Source organism: Lacerta agilis, chromosome 5 (genome assembly GCF_009819535.1).
Source record: "Lacerta agilis isolate rLacAgi1 chromosome 5, rLacAgi1.pri, whole genome shotgun sequence".
Classification (NCBI taxonomy): domain Eukaryota; kingdom Metazoa; phylum Chordata; class Lepidosauria; order Squamata; family Lacertidae; genus Lacerta; species Lacerta agilis.
The window spans coordinates 74,719,497-74,745,939 of record NC_046316.1 but is presented as its reverse complement, the minus strand read 5'-3'; the positions used below and the strand labels follow the sequence as shown (position 1 = coordinate 74,745,939).

The 26,443-nt window shown below is 41.8% G+C and overlaps 1 protein-coding gene across 7 annotated transcripts in view; it reads left to right on the top strand.

Annotated features, from left to right (window-relative positions):
- PLCH1 (phospholipase C eta 1) overlaps positions 1 to 26,443 on the top strand; it is a 134,263-nt gene that overhangs the window by 83,713 nt on the left and 24,107 nt on the right. For all 7 annotated transcript variants that reach the window (XM_033150480.1, XM_033150482.1, XM_033150479.1 and 4 more), the window contains 7 exons: positions 6,787 to 6,880; positions 8,288 to 8,491; positions 11,212 to 11,332; positions 13,177 to 13,348; positions 17,629 to 17,736; positions 21,464 to 21,625; positions 25,925 to 25,993. In XM_033150480.1, coding sequence (XP_033006371.1) covers positions 6,787 to 6,880; positions 8,288 to 8,491; positions 11,212 to 11,332; positions 13,177 to 13,348; positions 17,629 to 17,736; positions 21,464 to 21,625; positions 25,925 to 25,993 — 930 coding nt within the window. The remainder of the gene's footprint in view (positions 1 to 6,786; positions 6,881 to 8,287; positions 8,492 to 11,211; positions 11,333 to 13,176; positions 13,349 to 17,628; positions 17,737 to 21,463; positions 21,626 to 25,924; positions 25,994 to 26,443) is intronic.

Here is a 26,443-nt window from a genome sequence, read left to right as displayed (position 1 = left end):
AGAACTTAAAGCACGTTGCAGAGTTTCCAAAAAAATAGACCAGAGGCAATTAATATTTCATCCAGCAGAGCTTTACTGCTACTGAAGGCAAATGAGCATAATGGTCACAAATCCAATACGTTCAGGATTGGCACAGTCCATGAAAATCCAGTTGCAGCACTTACAACAGAACTTACCATAATAAGTCTAAACCTTAACACTATAGCATACGGAACAGAACAGAATACAGAACAAAGAGACAGAAGGAGAAAGTGAGGGAAACCCAAGCTCCTTCTGGCCCTACTATTATAGTCAGCATGACTTTGACAGAACGACAACCAGTTTAAATCAGCTGTACTCAGCTTCCCAGAAGGAATAACCCAAACAAGAACTCTCTGCCTGTTTCCTTCACATAGAAAGAAAACTATCCAGAACACTCTTGAATTAGTCAGAATAGGAACAATTTCTATACATCAGATCAATACTTTCTGTACTAAGAAATGCAAACTGACAAAACAGTCTATTTTGCAGTATATAGCTGTTGCATATTTCATAGGATCATAGTTGGAAGGGGCCTTGAGGATCATCTAGTCCACCCCCTGCAAATGCAGGAATATGTAGCTGTCCCATATGGGGATTGAACCTGCAACCTTTGCATTATCAGCATCATGCTCTAACTAGCTGAGTTATCCACGAAGCAGCATTAATAAGTAAGGAAGAACCCTGCTGGATCAGGTCCAATGCCCATCTAGTCCAACATCCTTCCCTGATTCCCTCTCTGATTAAAAACAAGTAATATGTATATTTATTTTGTTTGCGAGTATCCTGTGGAACTTTCATCACCCTAGGAGTTGGGTTCGTTCATGATAAAATCATTATCACACTTTTCCTTCAGGGAGTTCAAGGTGGTGTCAATTTTTCTCCTCACAAAAGCCCTGTGAGGTAAGTTAACTGAGAGAGTAAGTGACTGGCCCAAGGTCACCCAATGAGCTTAATGGCTGGGTGGGGATTTGAACCCTGGTCTCTAAGGTCTCCGTCCAACACTAACCATTTTTGCAGAATACGGACAGACTCTCTTATCACCCATACTTATCACAGAATAATATTTCTAGAACACTTTATTTGATGATCACAGCACTGTATAAAAGACTTCCTAAAGAAGAAAAAATCTTAAGCCAGCCTCCCGCAACCTGGTGCCTTCTTGATGTTTTGGCCTAGTAAACTCATCAGCTTCAACCAGCAAAGCCAAGGACTGTGATACTGGCAGGAAAAGCTGGAATAATAATAATAATAATAATAATAATAATAATAATAATAATAATGTAATAATGATGATGATGATGTACCCTCCCCCATCTGACTGGGTTGCCTCAGCCACCTTGGGCACATATAAAAACATTATAAAACATTAAAACTTAAAAAGCTTCCCTTTACAGGGCTGCCTTCCTAAATGTTATATAATGGAAAGCTTTCCCTTCCATTTTTGTTTAATTTTTGTTTAACCAAAGTTTGTCCTTTTGTCTAAACAAACAAACAAACAAACTGTGGTTAAAGTTAACTCTGGTTTATTTGAAGCAAGCTAACTTTAAATTGCCACATTTTGAATCCTGTGATGAATGCAGACAAGCCCAGGGCACTGTCTGGTCCTATTTTTGTTGGACGACCACCAGTTTTTAGGAGGCAAGGATGTTTACATGGTACTTAGTCAAATCTAACTAACTAGCTGGGTAACTACAAGAGAGAAATTCTTTCTCCGACCCAGCAGTGTGTCTCCATGGTTGTGGATTGCCCTCCCAGCACCAAATTTAATGTCTCTTCAGCACTAGACAAAAACCACTCGTTGCTGCAAAAAAACCCATCCCTTTTCATTATACAGTCATACCTCAGTTTACAGCTTCAGGTTGCGTTTTTTCAAGTTAAGAACGTGGCAAACCCGGAAGTGTTTACTTCCGGGTTTCGCCGCATGCGCAGAAGCATTCTGTGTGCTTCGCGCATGCGCAGAAGCGCTTGATCGTGCCATGCACATGCGCAGAAGAGGCACTCTAGTTGCGGACTTTTGGGGGTGCGAACGGCACCCCAAAACGGGTTATGTCCGCAAGTAGAGGTATCACTGTACTTTGCATTGCTTTAAGTATGAGAATTTCTTTTTGCTACTTTGCCTTCTGCCTTACTTTTTGTGTTTTGTTTTTCCACTCTTTGCTTTAAAGTGATTTGCTTTGGTTTTATAGTTGTGGTTTTGCTGCATTCTAATTGCATTTTATTATAACTCTGATGGATTTGTTCTGTCTTGTATGCTGCCTAGCTACTGTTAAAAGGCAGTTCATGCACTGAATGAATGAATGTGGCTGGTTGGATTCCCAGATTTAGATTATATTCCTTCTAGTTTTCCCTGTTTAACCTTGCTGTACTTCATACCCATTCCCTCTGCACAGATTAAGAAACTCTTAGAAGTCCCCAGTTCCTTACATCTTGGACCAAATACTGCTTTTTCTGAGGGATAATTTTACTCCTGCGGGTCTCACATTCTGATCACCATGTGGATTAAACCAAGATAATTCAGATTAGCTTCAGCACCTGCAAAATGCCGAGCTTATTATTTAACTATGTCTGTACTGTATATATGTAATGCTCTGGAAACCAATAGGCTTTGACATCAATACTAATCTCATGAGCTGAACTGGAAGTGATAAGTAAAGCCTTACTACATTGGGGCAATTGAATCTGTAGAAATGACTAGATAACGAAAACGTTGGGTTCTGATCCAGCTACACTGCAGTGCTGTTGAGCCCCATTGATTTCCATGGGAAGTTTTATACTCCTCTTTCCACGGAAATAAGTAGAATTTAAATATGTTTCATTTTGACTACCGGTAAATTTTGCTGAGTCCTTGTAAGATTTTTGATTTATTAAATTAGCACCCTCTTAATTGCAGTATGCGTATACATTAAATGATGTGCTGAACCATTGTATTATTTTATATTATGAACCTGAACCATATTTCAGTGTTGCTAGGTACTTTACTTTAGAACCACTGTGCCCAATTAAAGTAAATTATGCAGTCCTGATTCATTATTTCAACCTTGACCTCAGTACACTGCTGCTGCATACCAAGTGGCACATTTCAGAAAGCATTTTCCCCACTACTGAAAAACTGTAGCTGTTCCCCACTCATCAAGGATTATGAGGCAGGATCTGAAGATTAGCAGCTCTTATCATAGATCAAGCTGATTTTGCATTTTGACAAGACAGGCACTGTGTGTTGTGTAGTTCCTGTGTCTGATAAGTTGGTCAATTGCCTGCCCTGGATAGGGATTGCACTCCCCGAGTTGATCATATGCTGCTTGACCACAGTAGTTTAGACCGGTGGTCAGCAACCTTTTTTAGCAGGGGGCTGGTCCACCGTCCCTCAGACCATGTGGGGGGCTGGACTACATTGGGGGGGATGAACGAATTCCTATGCCCCACAAATAACCCAGAGATGCATTTTAAATAAACGCACACATTCTACCCATGTAAAAACAAGCTGATTCCCAGACCGTCTGCGGGCCGGATTGAGAAGGCGATTGGGCCGCATCTGGCCCCTGGGCTTTTGGTTGCCTACCCCTGGTTTAGACACTGTTGACTTGAAGATTGGATTCCTTCCCTTGTAGTTACTGCTGAATGCTGAAGCACATTTATTGACAGGAGTGAAAAGGCTTGTTCATATCTCAGTTGATTAAGCCAGAATATTCCCGTCCAAGTTGTTCCATGAACACACATGTTATAGAGTCATTAGTAAACCCCCCTTTATTGTTTTTACTGAGAAACAGGATACAAATTTGACAAACAAATAGCTAAACCACAAAGATCAAAGTTTGGGCACATAATTGGAGAAGATGGTGTCTTTGAGAAACTATTGCTAGAAAAAACACAAATCTTAGAGTCTTAAAAAAGAAGAAGAAACTCCACTCTATCCTTTAATGGCATATATTTTTACTACATATCTCCTGGGCAATCTGCTTTTGAAATGTTAATTATCTTTTTCATTGATATGCTGTGTGTACAAATATGCTAATATAAGTATGAATAGTAACCATTCTAGAGGGTATTTCTAGGGAATCTGTTTTAAGTGATTCACAATGTAGATGAGAACATGAAATTTCTTTTCCATCAGGAAACAAATGAAATCAAAGCACAAAGAAAAAGATAACGGAAATTATAAATGAGGTCAATTTTGGATTGCCTAAGGTTTCAGTGAGACAAAATTTGAATGAAAGGAATCTGGAGAGGCATTGACAACTCCCCCTCCCCTTCGTCATGGTTATGTGACGAATATTATACACTGCATTAAAATACCATTGAAATCAAGCTGGGATAATAGGTCCCTCTAGAGTGTGTATTATACTGTAAAATCACACATGTTCTTAATGGTTCTTACTGTTGCTCCTGTCTTGTCTATGACACCTTAACTGTGTAGCGCTTGGAAGAAGCAAGGCTTCAGCGAATGTCCTGAAATCTGCCCCCGGTTCAATGTTTCATGTATCCTCCAGTGCAAACACAGACCTCCTTTACAACCAGATTTCCCCATTCACTTGAGCGCTGTGGAGTTTCCTTCACCGTTGAACTGAATGAGGGAGTCCTCTGTGGAGGTGCTCCATGCAAACACACTGGAGCTCTCACTCCCTTCAGGAAAAGTTTCGCCAAGTCAACCAACTCTGTAGACTCGCTGGGTTCCATATAGCCCCTGTTTTAAAGCCGTTGCGTTGACTGCCATTTTGTTTCCAGGCTCGGTTCAAGGTGCTAGTGTTGCAAAGCCAGAAATGACTTAGGCCCTAACTATCTGAAAGATCACCTCCTTCTCCACAGACCCTCTTAGGTTTTTCAGATCAACAGAGGGGGGCCTCTTGGTAGCTCCATTGCCCTCAGAAATTTGAAGGTGGTGGCCCAGAATCAGGCATTTTCTGTGGCAGTGCCTATGTTGTACAATACCCTTTGCACCTTCCTCATACGGTTCCCATTGCACACAGAAGATGCACCTCTTTGACACCTGAGATATACGTTTTCATGGAGCTTGCTTATTTCTGCAATTGTAATTTGGTCTAATTGCTTTTAATGTTGAATTTTAAATTGCTGTAACCCTCCCTGGGGCCAGGTGGTAGAGGCTGGGCAATAAATAATGCTAATATAGGGAAATTAAGTTGATCACATGTGGTAGCCAGAAGGCCTCATTTCTCAAGAGAGAATCCATGTTTTTAGATTGCTAAGGATGAAATTGAGGAGGGAGGATTAAATGCTAGATCCTGGAGGGGAGGGGATGTGACTTCAGCTGCTGAAGAATGTTCTGTCAGAGCAGGACAGTGTGCAATCTCTACTTTGCGGTGGTCATGTTTGGTACATGCTTGGCTGCCCTGCTATACAGTATTTCTAATAAAGACAGGACGGCCAATGGTGGTTTGTGTGTTCACGTGCACATCGCATATGGCCATTGTGTAGTCCTAGTCTTCCAGTCATCGCTGACTACAGTCCCCCTGTAATTTCAGACCTGCCTGTGGGGTTTTTTTGGCTGGAAATTGTTAGAACTGCTGCTTTAAAAGGACTACCCACCATAGTCTTGGTTGGTTGGTATAACAAGACCCCATACACAGACAGACGTTGTATTTGTTGTCAGCCTCAGGTGGTAGACATTACTCATTATCTGTTGGCCTGCCCCTTATATAGAGACTCAAGAGATCACTTTTTGAAACCCCCGTTTACACAAGCTATAGAAGGTACACCCCAGCAGAAACGGCTCAATTTCTTTTGAGTGACAATAGCTTTGTAGTACACAGAGTGGCGGGGCAGGGGGGGTACACACACAGGAAAAAGGAGTTAGATAAAATCCCTACAAATTGTTTCGGGGATTTGGAAGCTTAATCTGAAATCAAGCTAGATTTAAGCTTGTTGGTGTCTCTGGTAATTTCTCTCTTGCATCATGGATGTTTGGTTATATTATGGATGCACGTTCCATGTTACTTTATTAATACCATTGCTGCAAGTTTGTCATGGCCTTTGGCTAGAACAATAAACTTATCAACTAAAGAACTAAAAGGACTGATGGGTGGGGATTGAGAGTAAGGGACGTTTCACATGCTTTGATTTCCAGAAAGAGTCCTTAAATTGGCACAAGACAGTCTCTCTCTCTCTCTCTCTCTCTCTCTCTCTCTCTCTCTCTCTCTCTCTCTCTCTCTCTTTCTCCCAACCCCACATGTTATGGTAGAACAGGGCAGGGGGATGGATAACTGTTCAAAGTGTTAAAATGTTTGTCCTTGTGAAACAGCAGCCCAGACTCTTCCCACCACCGCAAGTGCATCTGGAAGCATGTATTTTATTGCCCGGCAGTGAATTGAAGCTCCCCACTTTGCGAGTGTGGATTTTGTTGATATACTCCCAGAAAGCAACATGTAGCCACTTCTTCAGCAGTGGAAAGGAGAGTGATTTGGCCCCTAAGATATAATATTGAACCAGGACTGAAAGCTTGGCCCAGACAGCTCTTCTGCTCTGACAGATACAGCTCTAGTTGTGATCACCGATTCTCCACAGTGTTCATCTTTAGAAAGATAGCCGGGATGCTTATGGGGGAGGGGAAAGGGGCTAATGTACCCACAAGAATCCCCAGCTCTCTAAAAGGTCGTTGAAGAATATTTTTACTGACAGTTGTATTCATGGTTGGCTGCGTGCTGACTATGACCAAGGGATTTCCAACGAGATTCTGAGTCTGGCAGTCAGTTTTGGCATGTTGGTCACATACTCTGCAGGATCAGAAATGTATCATTGCTGTCTTTGGTGCAGATGAGCAATGTGACGACCGAGTATTGTCTGGACATCATAAGGAAATTTGAGGTTTCGGAAGAAAACAAGACCAAAAATGTTCTGGGTATAGAAGGTAACATCTTTCAGATTTTCCCTGTTTACTTAAATGGCATCTTATATTGCTTTCATGCAGCAATATTTCCCCTGTGGCAAAGGTTTGGTATGAGATTTATGTGTGAGAGCAACCAACTATTATAAGGATTGCCAACATGGCCTTCCTTTGGGCACTCAGGGTCTTATTCCCCCTTTTAAATTAGACTTGAAAGAAGCATTCGGTTTTTGCCAATAAAAATGATTGTGGTGTATGCTTTGCACCCACGAGAGTTTCTCTAGCTTGACACAGGAAAACAACAATAAAAGGTAAAAGTATGCCCATTGGCCCCCAAAGGTTGCTGACCCCAAAAGTGTTCTATAATTCAATCCCAATGATACTTCCAATGACTCTTCTAATTTTTCCACTCCCACCACCCATCCCAGATACTGCTAGGTCTACACTCTTAGGCAGAAGTAGGGTTTGTTGAGTGCACCACTCATCTGAATGGGAAATTGCTCACGTAGACGGCAGCTGCACACACAGTTTGCCTTTCCAGTCCCAAAGCCTTGTGCTAGAAAGTGGAAATACTGCACATGAACTGTTTGGTTTCAGCTCTCCCTTTTCTTCTCCCTCAACAGCTGACAAATGAGGCTCCCCAGACCTTAAAAGGCCTATACAGATGCATGCCATTTTAGCTTGTATGCAGAATTCCAAATTGTTCCTAGTGGAAGAGAAATAATTCTCAAACCCACAAAAAAACTAAAGATGATCTCTCCCCCCCCCCCCGACGGTTGTTGAGTTAATTCCAATAGCAAGGACAATGACTTGCTTGCTAGCGGAATGATTTTGTTGACGGAACAGCAGTAGTCGATGTGAGCAATCTTGCCTAAATCTGTACATTGAAATTGGCACAGTGGAGCTCTCTAGGGGCTGAGAGAATTTTTCCTCCTTGTCCTCTCCTGGAATGCCTGAAGAAATCAGACAGTCTGAAAACAAGCTTAATAAACAGTGCTGGGTGTTTGGGGACCTTCATAGCCTTCTGTTGCTGCTTATTTATTATTGAAGCTCTCTTATATACTTGAATCGCTTTTTCTCTCTCATCGTTACTTTTTGTTAAATAAAAAAAAGGTCTGGAGACTCCATTTGTCTGGTGTTACTTCTTTCTACTCCTTGGTTTCAACTGGGAAAGTAGTTATCTTTCATTACATTACTGATGAGAGAGGTTAGACTTTGGCTTTAATTGGTGGAAGAACCCATGGGAGGGTTTGGTGGTTGTTGTTTTTTGAAATTGTGTGTCCCCCCCCTGTTTTTGTTTCCTGACCCTTTCTTTTTAAATTCCCTATCCCCTCCACCTCCTCATTTATTTCCTCCAAACACAAAGCCCAAGCATGGTTCATCGGATACTTGGGCAAGTTTATGATCTCTCTGTTTGTTGCTCCTTCGAAGGCTTCACAAACTTCATGCGCAGTCCCGCCTGTGACGTGTTCAACCCGCTTCACAGTGAGGTGAACCAGGATATGGATCAACCCCTTTGCAATTACTACATTGCTTCTTCTCACAACACATACCTAACCGGTGACCAGCTTCTGTCTCAGTCTAAAGTTGAGATGTACGCCCGAGTTCTTCAAGATGGCTGCCGATGTCTTGAAGGTGTCCTCTTTTTTCTTTATTTTATATTAGGTTGGAATTCGTTGGGTTTTGGTAAACTGCTTGCTTACATCTGAGTGGTATATAAATTTTGTGCAATTAAGTCAATAAGTATTTCTGTAGGGTTTGCACTCAGTTTAAAGGTTAATTCCTCAGAATAGGTGTGTGTAGAGAGACAGAAAGACAGAGAAACTATGCTGCATGCGGATCAACATTTGATCTGGCATATCACTATATTTGTAGCACAACTAGGTGATTTACCGTTGAAAAACAGCAGGAACGAAAAGCCCCCTGGCCACATACAATCTGAAACGCTGCTTCTTTCATTAGAATGTAATGTGATGCTGCAGAAGACTTGTTCCAACACTCCTGCTTCTTCCCTTTTCTTTTTTTTAAAAAATGAAATCTCTATTGAACCTGCTGGAACGATTCTTTGCAGTTGTTTGTAAAGAGTATGGTGCCATTCAGAAAGTTAGATTTCTGAAAATTGAATTTGCAAAGGCACAGTGTAAGTGCTCACTTTATATGCAAAGGTAAGAGACGGTTTGAGAACATCACTGCTAAAAACTGAGTTTGGTGTTCAGTCATATGCATACGATAATCTCCTTTAGCCGTTTGGCAAGTTATAAAGTAATAATACTAACCATTTGAAATCAAAATCCAATAATAAAGTCACATGAGCATTCTGTTTACATAAGGTACTGCGTTACGATCTCTGTTATTAATTGAAAAAAGATTACTTTAAAAAAAACAAGAAGTCCCCAAACAGAGGTGATGCTAAATATGTCAGGAGCAACCACTTAAATAAATATCAGTAACCACATTATTACATTAATAGCCACTTTGGGGGTGGTGGTGGTGGTAGAGTAATAGCAGGTGTGGTGGTGGTGGTGATTTTCACTGGGGCTGCAGCAAACTGATGCTGATAAAAAGCGCCCCATGCCTGCTATTGGCTCCTAGGAGGGAAGTTCCCGCTGATTTAATTTGGCACATAAATATTGATTTCTATCAGTGAAAAAATTCTGCAGTTGTCTCAGACAAGTGCACCAGCTCTCATTTATTGGACTGATCATGGCATATGCCAGTAATTCTGCCCAGAATATGTTCGTTGTCAAAACACAAACATTTGAAGTAACATGTAATTGTAAGCTTAATAAGATATTATTCCGGAGTCTCTTGTTGAATTCAGTATCAATGAATGGACCTCTCTGGGTGCATTGTTCTTCTGCACCTTCCATGGAAGTAAAGTGAATGAGGAAGCTCCATGTTGGCACGGGAGCTCTGGGTGCATAATGCATTCTTTAAGATGTGATTGCTTAATTAGGGAGCATATGTTGAATTCTTTGGAACATTGCTTGGAGCACTGAGCACAATGGAAGCGAATGGGGCTGGGACTAAGTACCTATGGGAATAGATTCAGGTACGTAACCATGGGGACACTTATGGGAATGTTAAGGATAGTAGGAGAAGATATATTGATTAAATATTATCCTTCCTTCACTCGTGCTAGTGAGTCATGTAGTAGGGCAGATTCCCCTCAATACAGCAGGAAGGTAGTTTGCAGATTCATTTGAATCTCTTTAATTAAGCAATCCAGTCTGGCTTGATCAGACTGGATTATTCCTGGTGTCCCCTTTGATCTCTCTTAAAAGAATAAAGACACAAGATTCTTTCCTTAAAAGTAACAAAAAGTTTCCTCACATTCAGTTCACAGCGTGATCCCTGAAGGCAGACTTTAGCTTGTAATTACAGAACATAGTGTGAGTCCATGAGAGCCAGCAGACAGCAAAATACATTAAGAGAACAGCATCAAGAGAAGAAAATGGCAAAAAAGAGCAGCATGGTATCAATATATATATATATATATATAGAGAGAGAGAGAGAGAGAGAGAGAGAGAGAGAGAGAGATGGCTGTGTGACTCAGCTCTTTTATGAAGTCAGCCAAGGTCATGCCCATCTCCCTGGTCACAAACAGGGGGAGGATGCTCCAGACCAGTGGAACAGGAAGTTATACTGGCTGGAGTAACATCCCCCTGCCTGTGTCCACTCTAGGGAAACAAGGAATGTTGTATTTCACTGCTCCAATGGATTGCATCCCACAGTACCAACAGCCAATTTGGACTCAAGAGGCATGCTAGGAATGGTTGACTGCACGGTAAGGTAGTCTTAAGTGTACGTGCATCAAGGTGAGGAAGATTTGGTTAAGGGGGTCCCTTTTGTGTTAGCGTATTTTTATATAATTCAGATCTCCTTTGACTGTCCCAACATATGACTGTTCCAGAAAACCAGTCTTGTGTTCATCAAATACAGGACCAAATTAACTACCAGATGGTGGGCAAATGATCAAACTTCCATTACAAAGATATGAATTCTTTGAACCCCCCCCCCATTGAACTCTAGCCAAGTAAAAGGCTATAGTCAGAGCTCTTACTCGGACTTCTGCCGTAGTTTTCTTGGCAGGTATCCTTGCTAATTACGCTTGATGATAGTGACAGCAGAGCAGTCAGCTTTAATCATTTTGCCAGCATGAGATTGTGGAAAAGATGAGACTTGATGCATGTAATAAGAGAATGTTCATTTGTTGAGCAGGATTTCCACATGCCAGCTCTTTGTGTGCGTGCTTGGAATGCCTCTTCCTCTCCCATTATCGCGAAAGAAAAAGGGAGGAAAGTTTATTCTTTGGAATAATATTTATTTAATGTGCAACTTTCTTGTCTCAACAGTTGACTGCTGGGATGGTCCTGATGGGGAGCCAGTTGTGCATCATGGTTATACTCTTACATCCAAAATACTTTTTAAAGATGTAGTGGAAGCAATCAACAAAAATGCCTTTGTTAAGAATGAGTAAGTATAGCAGGGACTTTGAACAATTCATAATAGTACAGTCGTACATTGGAAGCCGAATGGAATCCGTTCTGGAAGTCCGTTCGATTTCCAAAATGTTCGACTTCCAAGGCGCGGCTTCCGATTGGCTGCAGGAGCTTCCTGAAGCCAATCGGAAGCCACAGAAGCCCTGCTGGATGTTTGGCTTCCAAAAGAAGGTTCGCAAACTGGAACACTCACTTATGGGTTTGCGCCGTTCGGGAGCCAAAACATTTAACCAAGGTACGACTGTACATGCATTCAATGTACAATAATGTCATAATCTTACGTTACTAAAGTCGCACAGTGATTAATGTAAATCTCTCCCTGTTGCTGTGTTGGGCAATAGATATAGAACACAATATAGATTTTAACCTCTGGTAAAAACTCTGGAAAAGTGACTTGAAATTTACAGCATGTTATTCTTTGAAGGAGAACTACTTGAAAATGATTCACAGGTGGCATTTAACTCTGAGTAGGCTTGCTAAGATTTACAAGACAGAATCAGATAAGTGCTGGAAGTGTAAAGAGGTGGAGGGAACATTCCTTCATATGTGGTGGACATGTAAAAGGATAAAAGAGTATTGGGAAATGATCTATAATGAATTGAAAAAAAATGGTTAAAAATACTTTCCCAAAAAACCCAAAGTTCTTTCTGTTGTTGATAATTCAGACTGAAATTTCCAGGTGTCAGAAAAGGTTACTTATGTATGCAACAACTGCGGCCCATGTTTTGTTAGCCCCAATATGGAAAACAAGCGAGGTCCCAGCTAAAGAAGAATGACAACTTAAGTTGACAGAATATGCACAACTTGCAGACTTAGCGTATAGAATAAGAGAACAAGAAGAATGTATGTTTAAAGAAGATTGGAAAACGTTTATTGAATGTATAGAAAATATTTGTGTACAGCTGAAAACACTGGCAGCATTAAGATAAATTCAACAGTGTAAATAAGTTTTGATGGATGCAATAATGGAATAGTGAATTGTAAAGTTTTGGTAAAATATGCAGGGATTTAAGATATGTAAAATGAGCCATGGAAAGAGATGAAGGGAAGTCATTGATATCTTAAGGATGTAAAATGTGTATTTGAAATTGTAAAACAGAAAAAAGTGCACAGTGTAATGTAAATCTCTCCCTGTTGCTGTGTTTGTGTTGATAGACAACTTTTTAAACTCCAGGGATTAGAATAATAGAATTCTAGAGTTGGAAGGGATTCTGAGGGTCATCTAGTCCAACGCCCTGCAATGCAGGGATCTTTTGCCCAATGTGGGACTAGAACCCATGACCCTGAGATTATGAGTCTCTGTGCTCTGCTGACTGAGCTACGAGAGTCACAACCTCTCCAACAGCCAACTACTTATTATTTTTATTAATATTATTTATTAAATTTATATACCATCCTGCATCACAACATCTCTGGGCGATTCAGAGAATAAAATTCAATAATTCAAGTTTTGCCTACATCCTCTTCCTTACAAGAGGCCGCGCTGAGACTTGGGGGGGGGGGAGGAAACTGATATGCAGCGTTGCTCCCTGGATCGGATGCAAGTCAGAAGACAGGTAGGTGAAGGCAGACTGAGGTTGGTGGAGACGTGATGTAGGTTTCTCAAATTAGATATAGAGTGGAGAAAGTGGATAGAGCTAAGTTTTTCTCCCACTCTTCATAATACGAGAGCCTGTGGTCCTCCAAAGAAGCTGATGTTATGAAAACCAACACACCACAATAATTCTGCGTTGTGCTGTGATGGGCTAGATGTTTGCCGAGATAAATTTTTGAGACCTTGGGGGGTCCCCTCCCCCTCTTCTCCCCTCTTCCTTTTAGATTTCCAATTATATTGTCTATCGAAAACCACTGCAGTATTCAACAGCAGAAGAAAATTGCCCAATACCTCAAGGAGATTTTCAGTGACAAGCTGGACTTGACTTCGGTGAGCATGGGGGATTCCAAGCAGCTTCCCAGTCCTCAGAGTTTGAAAGGCAAAATCCTAGTCAAGGTAAAATGATGTTTTGTTACTCACTGAATTGTTGCCCCCCGCTGCCCTCTCCTCTTTTTGTGTTCCTTTTGAAAGGTGATATTTCACCCTCCGTAGTTGTGCTGAGGCTTAGCATGCATTGCCAGAACTACGAGGTGTATGTTTGTTCCAGAGTAGGAGCATCGTTCCAGTTTCTGACTCTGCCTTTCACGGAGCAGAGTTGCAGCTGGAGAGCTCTGCCTTGGGAATACAGCCAACTTCAGTTTTGTTGTTGTTGCATATTTTCATTGGGGAAACAGCAATTTGACATCTGAGTTCTTTAAGATCTCTAGGGTGGGCACCACTGAGGTCTGGTGCCTTTTTAGCCCTAGAGCTTTGTCTTTTGTTGTATTTGTTGGACTAGTTTTGTCAAGACACTCCCTCCTCCTAAAAAATAATAATAAAAAATGTGCAGGCATGGATTTCTGTCCAAACATGTTCTATATGAAGATTAATGCAAAGAAGTAGTTTAGTTTCTCTGCAGACTCTCTGATCCTCCTTTCCTAACCCTTTCATTCCTTTATCGTCTGATAGTCCAGTTGCTTCTCTTGTGTGTTTCCAGCTTTGGATCATTTGTTTCCATGTTCTTAGCAGCAATATTCCTCCGATTGTCTTGTTTGCTTGTCTCCTTGCCAGCTTACAAATCTTTCGCTGGAGTTTTATGCCAGATTTGGGCAAGTCTTTGACTTCTTGAAAGAAAGTTGTTGTGCCTCCCCCCCCCCACACTAATAGCTTCCTAATAGGTTCTGAATGGTTTTCGAAGGCAGCCCCAGAAAGAGCCCACTGCAGTAGTCCAATTGCAATGTAACTAGTGGATATGCAGCCATGGGCAGGTTTGATTGTACCAAGGATGGGTCAACTGTCTAAGCTGGGCAGAAGCACTCCTGGAATGTTGCCCCCACTTCCTTCTAGCCAGTCTTGAAGGGGACACAGTCTCAAGGCAACTTTCCACTTCCCGAGTGCGACATTAGCTTGATCTGGTGGATTTTTATTTCCTCTTGATTCTGACTTGGATAAATAACATTGCAGTGGTGATCAAGTGATTTCAATTGACGTGAGGAGAGCATACTCTCTTATCACTTTTTGCTTTTAATCAAAACCAGGCAAGTAAGCACATGTTGCAAAATGTGCATTTAATTTCCTGATCATAAGTCTCAGTCAGACCTTTCATTTTAATAACATGCTCTCGAATACCACAGTTGATCTGCTCCTACAAGGGAGATTTTGTCTCTTTGAATAATATTATTGATCCTGTAAGTCATTGATCCTGTAAGTCATCCTGTAAGAGATTTTGTCTCTTTGAATAATATTATTGATCCTGATCAGTGGCCTTTAACTGTTGCGCCAAGTAAGTAAAAAGATAACAGGTATATAAAGTAATAAACTTGTAGGTACTCTGTGCAGCAGTCTTGCGATTAGCCACTTAATCTGACCAAGTAACAATTCCTTCCAGATGAGTATTGCACTTGGAGAGATTGATCAAAAACACATTGGGTTATATTCCAACTAAGTTCTATTAAGAGTAGATCCATTGAAGTTAATGGACCTATGTTAGCCATGCTCGTTAATTTCAGTGGATCTGCTTTGAAGAGAATTCACATTGGATACAACCGCTTGGATGCAAATTATTCATCGTATGGGTGAGTATGTGGGCTGGTAATTGATGGCCTTTCTCTTGCCACCTTCCTATAATCCTTTACTTGGGACGAGTCGTTCAGCCCTCTGTCTGTATTGTATGTCACTGGACATTCAGAAACACTCATGCAGAGGTAGAATCATAGAAATGTGGGGCTGGAAATGACCTTGCAGGCTATCTAGTTAAACACCCTACCCAATGATGGCAGGAAATCCAGAGCTAGATGGCTGTGTTGCCTCTGCTTGAGGACTTGCAATGCGGGAAATCCCAGGACCCCACTACCAAATTGATTCCACCATCTTACTCAGAGTTTCCCAAACTGGGGTCTCCAGCTGTTTTTGGGCTACAATACCCATCACCCCTGACCACTGGTCATGCTAGCTAGGGATGATGGGAGTTGTAGCCCAAAAACAGCTGGAGACCCAAGTTAGGGAAACTGATCTAGCTGCTCTTACCACCAGAAACTTTCTGCTCAACTGAGGTCTACTGTAAGCCCATCAAATGTAGCCATAACCTCTGGGGCAATGGAGAACATGTCACCTTCTAGGTCAGTTGTGCTTTTAAAAGAGGATTAGAGAAATCCATGAAGAATAAAGCTATCAATGGCTACCAAGCCTGATGGTTATGTTCTGCCTTTGCCATTTGCTGGAAGCCACAGGAGGAAAGAGCGCTGCCGCTGCTGCTCTCAGGTCCTCCTGCTTGGAGACTTCCCACGGTCATCCCTGGTTTAGTCTGATCTACCTCTTTTTTATAATATATATAAATTAATTTATTTGGTTTTTCAGATTTAAGTTTTATAATCACATACCCAATATACAACGTAAAAACAAGATTCCAAAGAATCTCATGGACTTCCCCCTCCCCTTTGTGGGTCCTATTGTTGATCATTTCCTCCTGCATCTCTTATGATAATCCAAATCTTTTACATCTCCATTATGCTCAAAATTCACCATTAAACTACAAGTGTTACTCCGATCGTACTAACAATTTTAGCTGTTTACAATGGTTTTTAAGATAAATTATAAATTTCCCCCATTCCCATAAATGACCTGCCTCGAAGGCTTGCCATGTGGCTAAGAAGTCACCTTGGGCTCCTTGGAAGAATGTGGGATAGAAATGTAATTTTTTAAAAGAAAAGCAGTGTAAGAAATTGTTTTTACAATAGCAACGGTTCCTTTGTAAAATATGTGCTAATCAGCGATGAATTGCATACAGACCCAAGCTTGGTGCAACTTTCGCATTTAGTACTGGATAAATGTGCACATCAGCTTGCAGTGCAATCCTAACCCTGCTGACTAGGAAGTAAGTCCTACTGAATTCAAAGAGGCTTACTCGCAGGTAAGTGGGATTGGGATCGTAGCCTTTGCCTGTACTGAGCAACCCATGATTTAGCACGAGCCGCTTCATTTGTTTTACATCCTTATTTGCAGCCAATCTTAACGACGCTTTAGATATTCTGATGTAATGCTTAATGAAAATGAATGGTTTAATGAAAATGAACGGTGCAGCGTTTTGTCTTCATTAGTGCCAGAGATAGCAGAGCTGAGTGTTTTTCCAGCTTGGCCAGTGAAACTGAAAGAATTTAGACCAAGGGTAGCCAACGCGGTGCTCTCAGTATGCTATCAGACTCCATCTTCCATCATTGCTGGTCATGGGCTAATGGCAGCTAGGATGCGGCAGCATCTGGGGGGGGCACCCCATTGGCTACTTCAGATATGGACAGCAAAGTAATGCAAAACGTGTAGCGGGGAGAGCATCTTCTTTGTCATTGTTATGTAATACTGACAAGCTTGTACCAAAACACTGATACTTGCGTACTGTATTATATAAAGCGATATCACACTACGCTAAGTGGAACCAGCATGATGCTCCACATTTGGAGCTTGCAGGCCTGTTCTGACCCATTAGTGTCTGAAAGGCTCAAGATACTCATTTACAAGTATGTCAGCAATCCTTAGTGCACATCTGTCAGAAGCCAGAAGCCAGGCTGAGCTTCTAATTTACGGCTGCCCAGTAAACTTCGAAATAAATCTTCATAGTTCGGTTCTCTGTGGGCGACACAGTGCGTAGCTCAGAGTTAAAATTGAAATAGTGGCTAGGGTTGTTGTTGTTTTTTTAAAGAAAAGGAGGGAAGGAGTGCTTCATGTTGAAAACATAGTAATTTCCTGAATGCACACCAGATCAGAAAAGATACATCAGCTGAATTCTGCAGGGATCACTGCAGGATCCAGCACTGTGTCCAAATATTTCAGAAATCCGTTGAATGAAAGAGCAGAGTGTGTGCATAATAACTGTGCAGGTCATTCGAAACTTGGAGGGACCACAAACAATTTGGAAGATTTTAAAGAACATTTTGCAACCTTTGTTTAATAGAAATGGATGGGCCCCCTGCCCTGTGTGGGTGGTACCATTTTGACTACGTAAGCAAGGCCATTCACAGTCTGAACATCAGAAGCAGATGGAATTATGTGATGCCTACATATTTTATAGAATCATCACGGAGTTCTTTAGATGACTTCAATATATTTTATTGTAAGGAAATATTTCTGCTGCGTAATAAAGATGTACTCGATTTGGATTTCAAATGACCGTAGCAATTTTGTGCTGTAACGCTCATTTTTTTCAGGGTAAAAAGCTCCCCTATAGTCTTGGAGCGGATGCTGAAGAAGGAGATGTTTCTGATGAAGACAGCGCTGATGAAATTGAAGATGATTGCAAGTTAAAGGTTTCTTACGTAAGTGTGCTTAGCTACTTCCCTATAACTCATTTTCCAGCAGTTGTGTAGAGCTGCATTTCACACACAGCTTAAGTTGAAATGTGAATTGCATGTGACATTTTTGTGTCCAAGGACCTGACCTGAACCATGTTTTAATAGCCCTGTTCACACTTGCCTGAGTACCAAGCTTCCCTCTGGTGAGGCTCCATGCTGCTGAGGTGTACAAGAAATTCTTAGCCATACGCTGATATTCCAAATAACATAGATTTTAAGGTCCTTAAGGCAAGGGGCCTGTCTTTTATGAAACTCTGTAAAGTTTGATGTGTGTTGATGTGTTTCTGGGGGAACGGGGAAAAAAACCCTCTTCTCACTGCAATCCATCATATACCACCTTCTGCGCTATTATGTAGGTTTCCTCAGTTCTCTGGACTTTTGAGAGAAATAGGGAATTGGGAATAAATGAAAATTGCATTCCCCTTTTCTCTAGTACGGATGTCTCATATGTGGAACTCTTCTCATGGGAACTGTGGATCCAACCCAGTTGTATATTATATTATATTATATTATATTATATTATATTATATTATATTATATTATATTATATTATATTATATTATATTATATTATATTATATTATATTATATTATATTATATTATATTATATTATATTATATTATATTACAGAATAAATATTATATATATATATATGTGTGTGTGTGTGTGTGTGTATGTATGTATATATATATATATCCATCCACAGTTCTCATGAGAAGAGTTTCACATATGAGACAACACACACACACACACACACACACACACAATCACACACAGAGTAAAGGACCCCTGGATGGTTAAGGCCAGTCAAAGGCAACTATGGGATGCAGCGCTCATCTTGCTTCAGGCCAAGGGACAGCTTTCCAGGTCATGTGGCCAGCATGACTAAACCACTTCTGGCGCATGGAGGAAATGCCGTTTACCTTCCCACCGGAGCGGTACCTATTTATCTACTTGCACTGGTGTGCTTTTGAACTGCTAGGTGGGCAGAAGCTGGGACAAAGCAAAAGGAGCTCACCCCATCGTGCAGATTCGAACTACCAACCTTCTGATCGGTAGGCCCAAGAGGCTCAGTGGTTTAGACCACAGCACCACCTGTGTGTGTGTGTGTGTGTGTGTGTATCTCCCTTGTTTCTCCACCATGTTGTACATTGACTGTTTGTTTGTTTCTTCTGTCTGCACTTGCTCTTGTTTTCTCTTGCTGTTTTCCATTTGTGTCTTGTCTGGAAGTGGATTTTTTTTTATAAAAAAAAATATATCTTTTGCTCGGTGGCTATGCAGCAAGGCTGCTCAGTCATGAACAGATGGTTTGTTCCAGCTCAGAGGAGTTCATACTTGACTGGCTCAAAATATTTCACATGTATTTATAATCTTTTACCAGTCCGGTAGAGAGTTGGTTCGTCTAGGCAACTGGCAAGGTGACCCCAGTGATTTGCAGGTCGGCATGTGACGGTGTGGATTTTGGTTTCTCATTCTCCACCTTGCCCACATTGGAGCTCTTATGTTTACCAAGATGCCTGCAAAACGAGCTCTTTCCTGCCTGTTTCCTAATTTGCATCAGCTATTGGGACATAAACATTTTGCAAGCGGGCTGGGAATTGTTTTGCTGCTTTAGATATTACAGGGCCCCACCAGATTTGGTTCAGAGAGAGAGCAGCAGATGTTCATAATTCTGTTCCTCTCTTAAACACTTTTACCACAGGGTACTTCAAGATTATCTGACATTCATACTGCAGCATTGCCTTACATTTATGCATACAAGGGACCAAATTGAAATCAGATGAACACATTAATACTTAACAGACATGAGGGAACCTTGAGAGCATTCCCATTTTGAAAAACCGTTTCCCTAAATGGTTGTTTCAAACGGTGAAGCTCAGAACGCTGCACAACACTGGATCATCCCTTTTGTGCCCTCTGTGAGATTGTCTTCCGCAGAGAGACGATTTGTCTTTGGGTGCTCAAAGCACAAGGCAGAGAAACTGCACGCAGTGACCCAGGAAGTTATATCCCCTCAGTGCCACCTCTGCATGAACATATTGTATTTTCCTGTAGCAACAGCTCCAAAGCCACAGTGGAGACCAAGAAATGCTACTTAGGGAACAAGATCGATGACTCAGAGCAGGGCTTTTAGTGTGGCTGTTCTGTGGAAGAGCATTCCTGTCAGAATACGACAGGTGCCCACTGCCCGCACTTTCTGGAAACAATTGGAGGCATTTTAGACTTTCCTAGCTAGATAAATGGGTCTTTACCATAAGTATCTATTATGTGTGGCTTTAATTTTGTTTTAAATGTATCTGCTGCCTTTGTTTTTCTTTGTGTGCACCTTCCTTGCACCTCCTGTAGCATTGGATACAGCACTCTGTTATTTTCATTCGTCTACTCCAACACCTACATATTCATTGTAACAGTTAAGTTGAGACCTACCCTTCCCAGTGGGAAATGGTGCTCAGTGTGTCATTGGCAACTAAGGAGAGGCATTGCAGATCACCTCTTGTAATTCCCTGCTCTACGCATATGTCCATGGAGCCATCGCATGACCACTTCCCCACAAGAAGCCCTCTAAGCCACATTGGCTCTAGGTATATCATAAGTATTTCTGAGGGATCCTGATATTCATCAGTTTATCTCCAGGTAGTTTTGGTTGTGTTGTTCTAAAAAAAGAGCTCATCTGTTTAGTCTTTGTAGTTGGTTTTCCCCACCCCACACCCAATTTATGCATCTCATTAAAAAATGTTATCTAGGTGACACAGTAAAATAGGTAGAATTAAAAGCAACAATGCAAACCCTTGATAAAACTAAGCCAGCAATAGATAAAATCCATCCATTAAATCCCATATAGACAGACATGAATTCACACTACAGCAACCAGTCCTACAGAACTGACTGATCTTACTGCTAAGATAACGTAGCCCAACCGTTGAAAACCTGGTGACCCAAAGATCTCTTGGACAACAACTCTCATCAGCCTCGGCCAGTAGTTGTAGTCTAAAATTTATGGAGGGGCGTAGGTTAGCAAAGGGACGAGGGTGGCGCTGTGGTCTAAACCACAGAGCCTAGGGTTTGCCGATCAGATGGTTGGTGGTTCAAATCCCCGCGATGGGATGAGCTCCTGTTGCTCAGTCCCTGCTCCTGCCAACCTAGCAGTTCGAAAACACGTCAAAGTGCAAGTAGATAAATAGGTACCGCTTCGGCGGGAAGGTAAACAGCATTTCTGTGCGCTGTTCTGGTTCCCCAGAAGTGGCTTAGTCATGCTGGCCACATGACCTGGAAGCTGCCTGCAGACAAACGCCAGCTCCCTCTGCCTATAGAGCGAAATGAGTGCCGCAACCCTAGAGTCGTCTGCGACTGGACCTAATGGTCAGGGGTACCCTTACCTTTAGGTTAGTGAAGGCTGACAGGCCGTTGAGTGAGGCAGTCCCCAAATTTGTAAGGGAAATACTGAGGGAGGATTGAATCTGACACTTGTTTTTATTGCCACCCCAGGAGTTCTAACAGGCAGAATGTTAGAATGAAAGCCCACGTTGAAGACATTTTATTTTCCTTTTTTATACAAATTCATTACTACTGCAAAGAACCAGTAGGGAGAATCAGTTTACTTGGGAGTGGAAACAACTACCCTGCTCTGTTTGCTTAAGAAAAGAAAAAAACTCACTGAGCATTTTGCATTGGTCTGACTGATCTATTTCAGAGTAATGGCACCACTGAGCACCAGGTGGAATCTTTTATAAGGAAGAAACTTGAATCCTTGCTAAAAGAGTCTCAGATCAGGGACAAAGAAGACCCCGACAGCTTCACGGTGAGAGCACTCTTAAAAGCGACACACGAAGGTTTAAATGTAAACTTCAAACAGGTAAGATTTCTCTTTCTCCCCCTCCCCATTTCTACTGAGTTCTTCTGTCTCTAGCATTGTTGAGATGAGGTTAGCATTCATTGCAGGTTTGCCGTGAGAAAGAAATAGTCATGCTTCATTTTATATAAGAAATGTCTCTCAGTGAAATTTGCAAAGTGCATTGTATAGGAGCTACTTTTGAAAGGAAGTTACTTTCCCATCTCCAAAAACAAAATAAAACAAAGAAGCAGCATACCATTGTATTTATGTATGTATTTGCAAATAAAGATTTACAGTGGATGTTCTGGATTCTGGGTGAGAATGGTAGTTCCGCATTTGGTTCTTTTCTGGAAAACGCGAGTTGCAGAAAATGCACCCGCATCACCTACAATGTGACCTGCCAGGATGTTTAGGAAAAACAGTAGAAGTGTTTTCCTTTAGGAAGGTATTTAATGTGACTCGTGGCTAATGGTATTGTGTGGAGTGACTTGCAGTTGATCTGCAGTTGTGCCAAACCATGATTTGTGCCAAATGTTGTGCCAAACCATGGCTTGGCATGGTGTCCATATCAACAAATAGTAGTTTCAAGATGGTCTGTAGACCAATTGGTTTGACGCAGATTTGCAAACCATTGTCTACACTAACTATGATTTGCCATATCTGAATTAGGAAACCGTAAAGGTAAAGGGACCCCTGACCATTAGGTTCAGTCGTGGACGACTCTGGGGTTGTGGCGCTCATCTCGCTTTACTGGCTGAGGGAGCCGGCATACAGCTTCCGGGTCATGACTAAGCCGCTTCTGGCGAACCAGAGCAGCACACGGAAACGCCGTTTACCTTCCTGCCAGAGCGGCACCTATTTATCTACTTGCACTTGATGTGCTTTCGAACTGCTAGGAGGGAGGAGCAGGGACCGAGCAACGGGAGCTCACCCCATTGCGGGGGTTCGAACCTTCTGATCGGTTTAACCCACAGCGCCATAGTTCATGGCTATTGCTTTGCCTCAGAAATCTGCCTTGCCATAGAACCCAGCCAGATGGGCGGGGTATAAATAATAAATTATTATTATTATTATTATTATTATTATTATTATTATTATGCTGACAGTACTTTAAGTGAAAGCACAGAAGTGTCTCTCAGTGGTGGTTCACTAAGCCTGCTTGAAAACATCCACAGCTTCACTTTCCAGGCTGCGCACAATCCACCATACAGTGGCTTGTGTCCTCCACAATGGAATAACATTAAAATATGCTGACAAAAGACATAATAATGACGAAATTGTATGTGGCAGCTTAAAACCAAATTTGAATCTTATCTACCCCACAGCGCCACTCTCCCTGCCCTACCATACAGCTCGGGACTAAGTTATTGAGAGACTGCCTGATCCCTTGTATCCCCAGTAGGTTCCAAAAAAATCAGAAACTTGATCTGTCTTGGAGCAGAGCTTTCATTGTGGCTGCCCCTGTTCTGTGGAAGACCCCTGTCAGAATATGACAGGTGCCCACAATCTACACTGTCTAGAAACATCTGAAGACATATTTTGTTCTGACAAGCTTGCTGAGCTGGATGAATAGGTCTCTGCCATTAGTGTTTCCTCTTACCATTTTTTAATTAATTTGCTGCTATTTTCTGTGTTGTTTTAACTGATTTTTAGCTGTTTCCATTGTATTGTGTAGATCACCTTGAGACATATATGTGGAAGGTGATTGATTAATTAATTAATAGTATCAAAGTTGTCCACGACTGGACCTAATGGTCAGGGGTCCCTTTACCTTTACCTTTTTATCGCCATTTTAGACTGTATAATCATCGGCCATGGGAATGATACTATGTGGCGCCCCCTCCCCTGTCAATAAAATTGTGTCATGAAGAAGTCAAGAAACGTTTATCACGGACCTAAATTAATATAGCATTAAAAAAGCAATGAATGCCAGAAGATGTACTAAAAGAGATTGGGAAATCATTCGCAACCTATAGTTTAGTCTCTTCCAAGCAACTTTTAAAATGTGTGTTAAATATTTGATTCTTTTCCCCTTTAAAGGTTCTAAAAAGTGTCCTGCAGGGTCATATTAAAAATATATTTTTCTGTTGGAGGCACAGACCTTTAAGGGACAGAATCTTTTCATATAAAGGGAAAAATTTCCTTTGACTGTCAGAAAGTCCGTATGTCTTCTCTTCTCTGATGCCAGCAGCTAACATTCCTTTCTCAGCCCTAAGAGTTCGGCTCAAAGACTCTCGTCAGCGACTTTTAAATAAAGAAATACATAGTTGGACACCCAAGTGCCAGCTTTTCCCTCTGTTCCTTCCATGCCCGCTCATGGCTTCCCTCAAAGACTCCTGGGAACTGTTGTTTGTTAAGGACGCCGAGAGTTCTTGGGAGACCCCTATTCTCCTTACAGAGTGGTTTAACAATCCTTCCCTCTTCGCAGGGGACTCTTGATCCTCACAACATCCCTGTGAGGTTGGATTAGCCTGAGAGGCTTTGGGTGGCCCAAGGTCACCCAGTCAGCTCCGTGGCTGAATGGGAATTTGTACCCTTTTCTCCCAAGGTTTGTCTGTCACATGAATTGCTACACCACACTGGGTTTTCTTTTTATTACTGCAGCAGGGACATAAACATCAGAACCAATTGCAGAGCAAAACAATCCAATAAAACCGGTTAGTGAAAACAAACAGCCAAATCAATGGGCAAAGACCTTTGCCATTTGGTGGAAGACCACTACATGGAGCCCAGCAAGCCTAGGTCAAACTAGGGATTGTGGGAATGTTGTGGATAGTAGGAGAGGATATATTGATTAAATGCTACCCTTCCTCACTCACGCTAGTGAGCTAGTAGCAGAGCACATTCCCTTGTACATTGCTGGAAGCTAGTTGATGGATTCGTGAGAATCATTTGAGTTAAGCAATCCAGTCTGGCTTGTCCCGATTGGATTGTTTCTGGTAAATCCCCTTTAGTTCCCTCTTAAAAACAATAATGACACATCAGTCTTCTTTTAAAAGTAATGATAAGATTTACTTACATTCAGTTCATAGTATGATCCTGAAGGCAGGCTTTAGCTTGTAGTTACAAGTTACAGAGAAAAGTGTGGGTTCATCCTCTGTGAGGGATGAGCCCATGTGCTGCTGGCTGAGAGCCAGCAGACAGCAAAAGGCAAAATGGAGAGAAGGGATCAAGAGAGAGAGATGGCCATGTGACTGGCCCTTTTGTAGGGTCTGCCAGGGTCACGCCCATCTACCTGGTCACACCCAGGGGGAGGATGCTCCAGACCAGGTATGACAGAAAGTCCTCCTGGCTGGAGCATCATTCCCCTGCGTGTCCACTCTGGGGAAAAAGGAAATGTTGTATTTGAGTGCTTCAGTGATGTTATATCCCACAGGGATGAGTAATGTCCCCGGAAGAGGAAACTGAAAGTGATGCTTAATGTTAAGTAGCTAGTGCATATGAAGAGGAAGGGGTGGAAGAGCTGTGAGTGAACTATGCTCTCCTCCCTGCATGTGCTGAAGAGATACCCCGGGGTGTATCCTGCATCCTGAACTGTAAATAAATATCTGGAAAAGTAGGTTTGAGTTTGTTGAGCTTGACTAGCCAAAAAAAGAAAAGAAGAAAAGAAAAGAGAAGCCATTACTTGTTCTTTGCAAAAAAAGCTAATGGAAAATACATTTCTGCCACAGGCCACACATTTATGTAACTGGAAGTATTTGTGCTGTGAATAGTTGAGGCAATGTATTTCAGTGCCTCTTTTCAGCTCTTCAAATAGATAAAGGGATGTGATGTTCTGACAGCAACACTGGGTCCTGCCACAGATCATCAAACTGATGACCCAGGGGATCTCTCTTACAGCAAACCTCAGGTGGCCTAGCAAACATCACTTCTGTCTCTGTGACTGTGTGCGTGGTTTTTTTTATTTATTCCCTGTTTATGGGTTTCAGAAGTGTGAGGTTTGATATGTTTGTTCATTTGGATCACGCTTTCATTTTTTATTCCTCTTAAGTCGGTTCTTCTTTTTCCTCTCTTTATTTGGGCACCAGATATCTGCTTGCCATGCTTCGTTTGCATTCCTATGACCCCTTCAAATAACTTAATTATTGGGAGCACAGACACAAGCTAAATATTATAGTATGTGTTGATATATATAATATTTAGCTTATACACTGTGATGAGAATTCTGGCCCGAAACATGAGGGGAGCCTCAGTTTGGGGAAGGCTGATTTTCACATATAGTCCCGTTCTTCTGGGAGCAAATACAATAGATGCGTTTACTAGAAAACAACAACCGGTTCCTCGGTCATTGGGTTTTTTTTGTTTATTTTGCTTCCATAGAACTCGGATGTAAAAGATACTGGCAAGAAATCCCACAGTAGACTAATGAGCAATTTTGGTAAACATAAGGTAAGCAGAGCTAAAGCTTCCACCTACGTTTTGCATAGTTATAATTATTATTATAATTTTGTTTCAAGAGCAGCTTCTGTGTACGTGGTGCTTTACATAGAACAGGTATGACGAGTCCCAACCTCCAAGGGGCTTGCAATCTGAAACAGTCGTAGGGAATCAGCAGAGGAAGCTGGGGGAAATGGAGGCACTGGTCGGCAAGAATAGGCAGTTTTTATTTTTATATTCATGTCCCACGTATCCTCCGAGGAGCTCTTCCCCTTTTGAGCTCACAACAACCCTGCAAGGTAGGTTAAGCTGAGAGAATGTGACTGGTCCAAGGTCAGCCGTGATATAATTGGAGCCCTCACATGGCACAGAATCAAGAAAAGAGCCCTGATGGATCGACTCAGACACCTTATACAAAGCCTGCAAGCAAGACACAAGTGCTGGATCCCTTTCCCACTCATG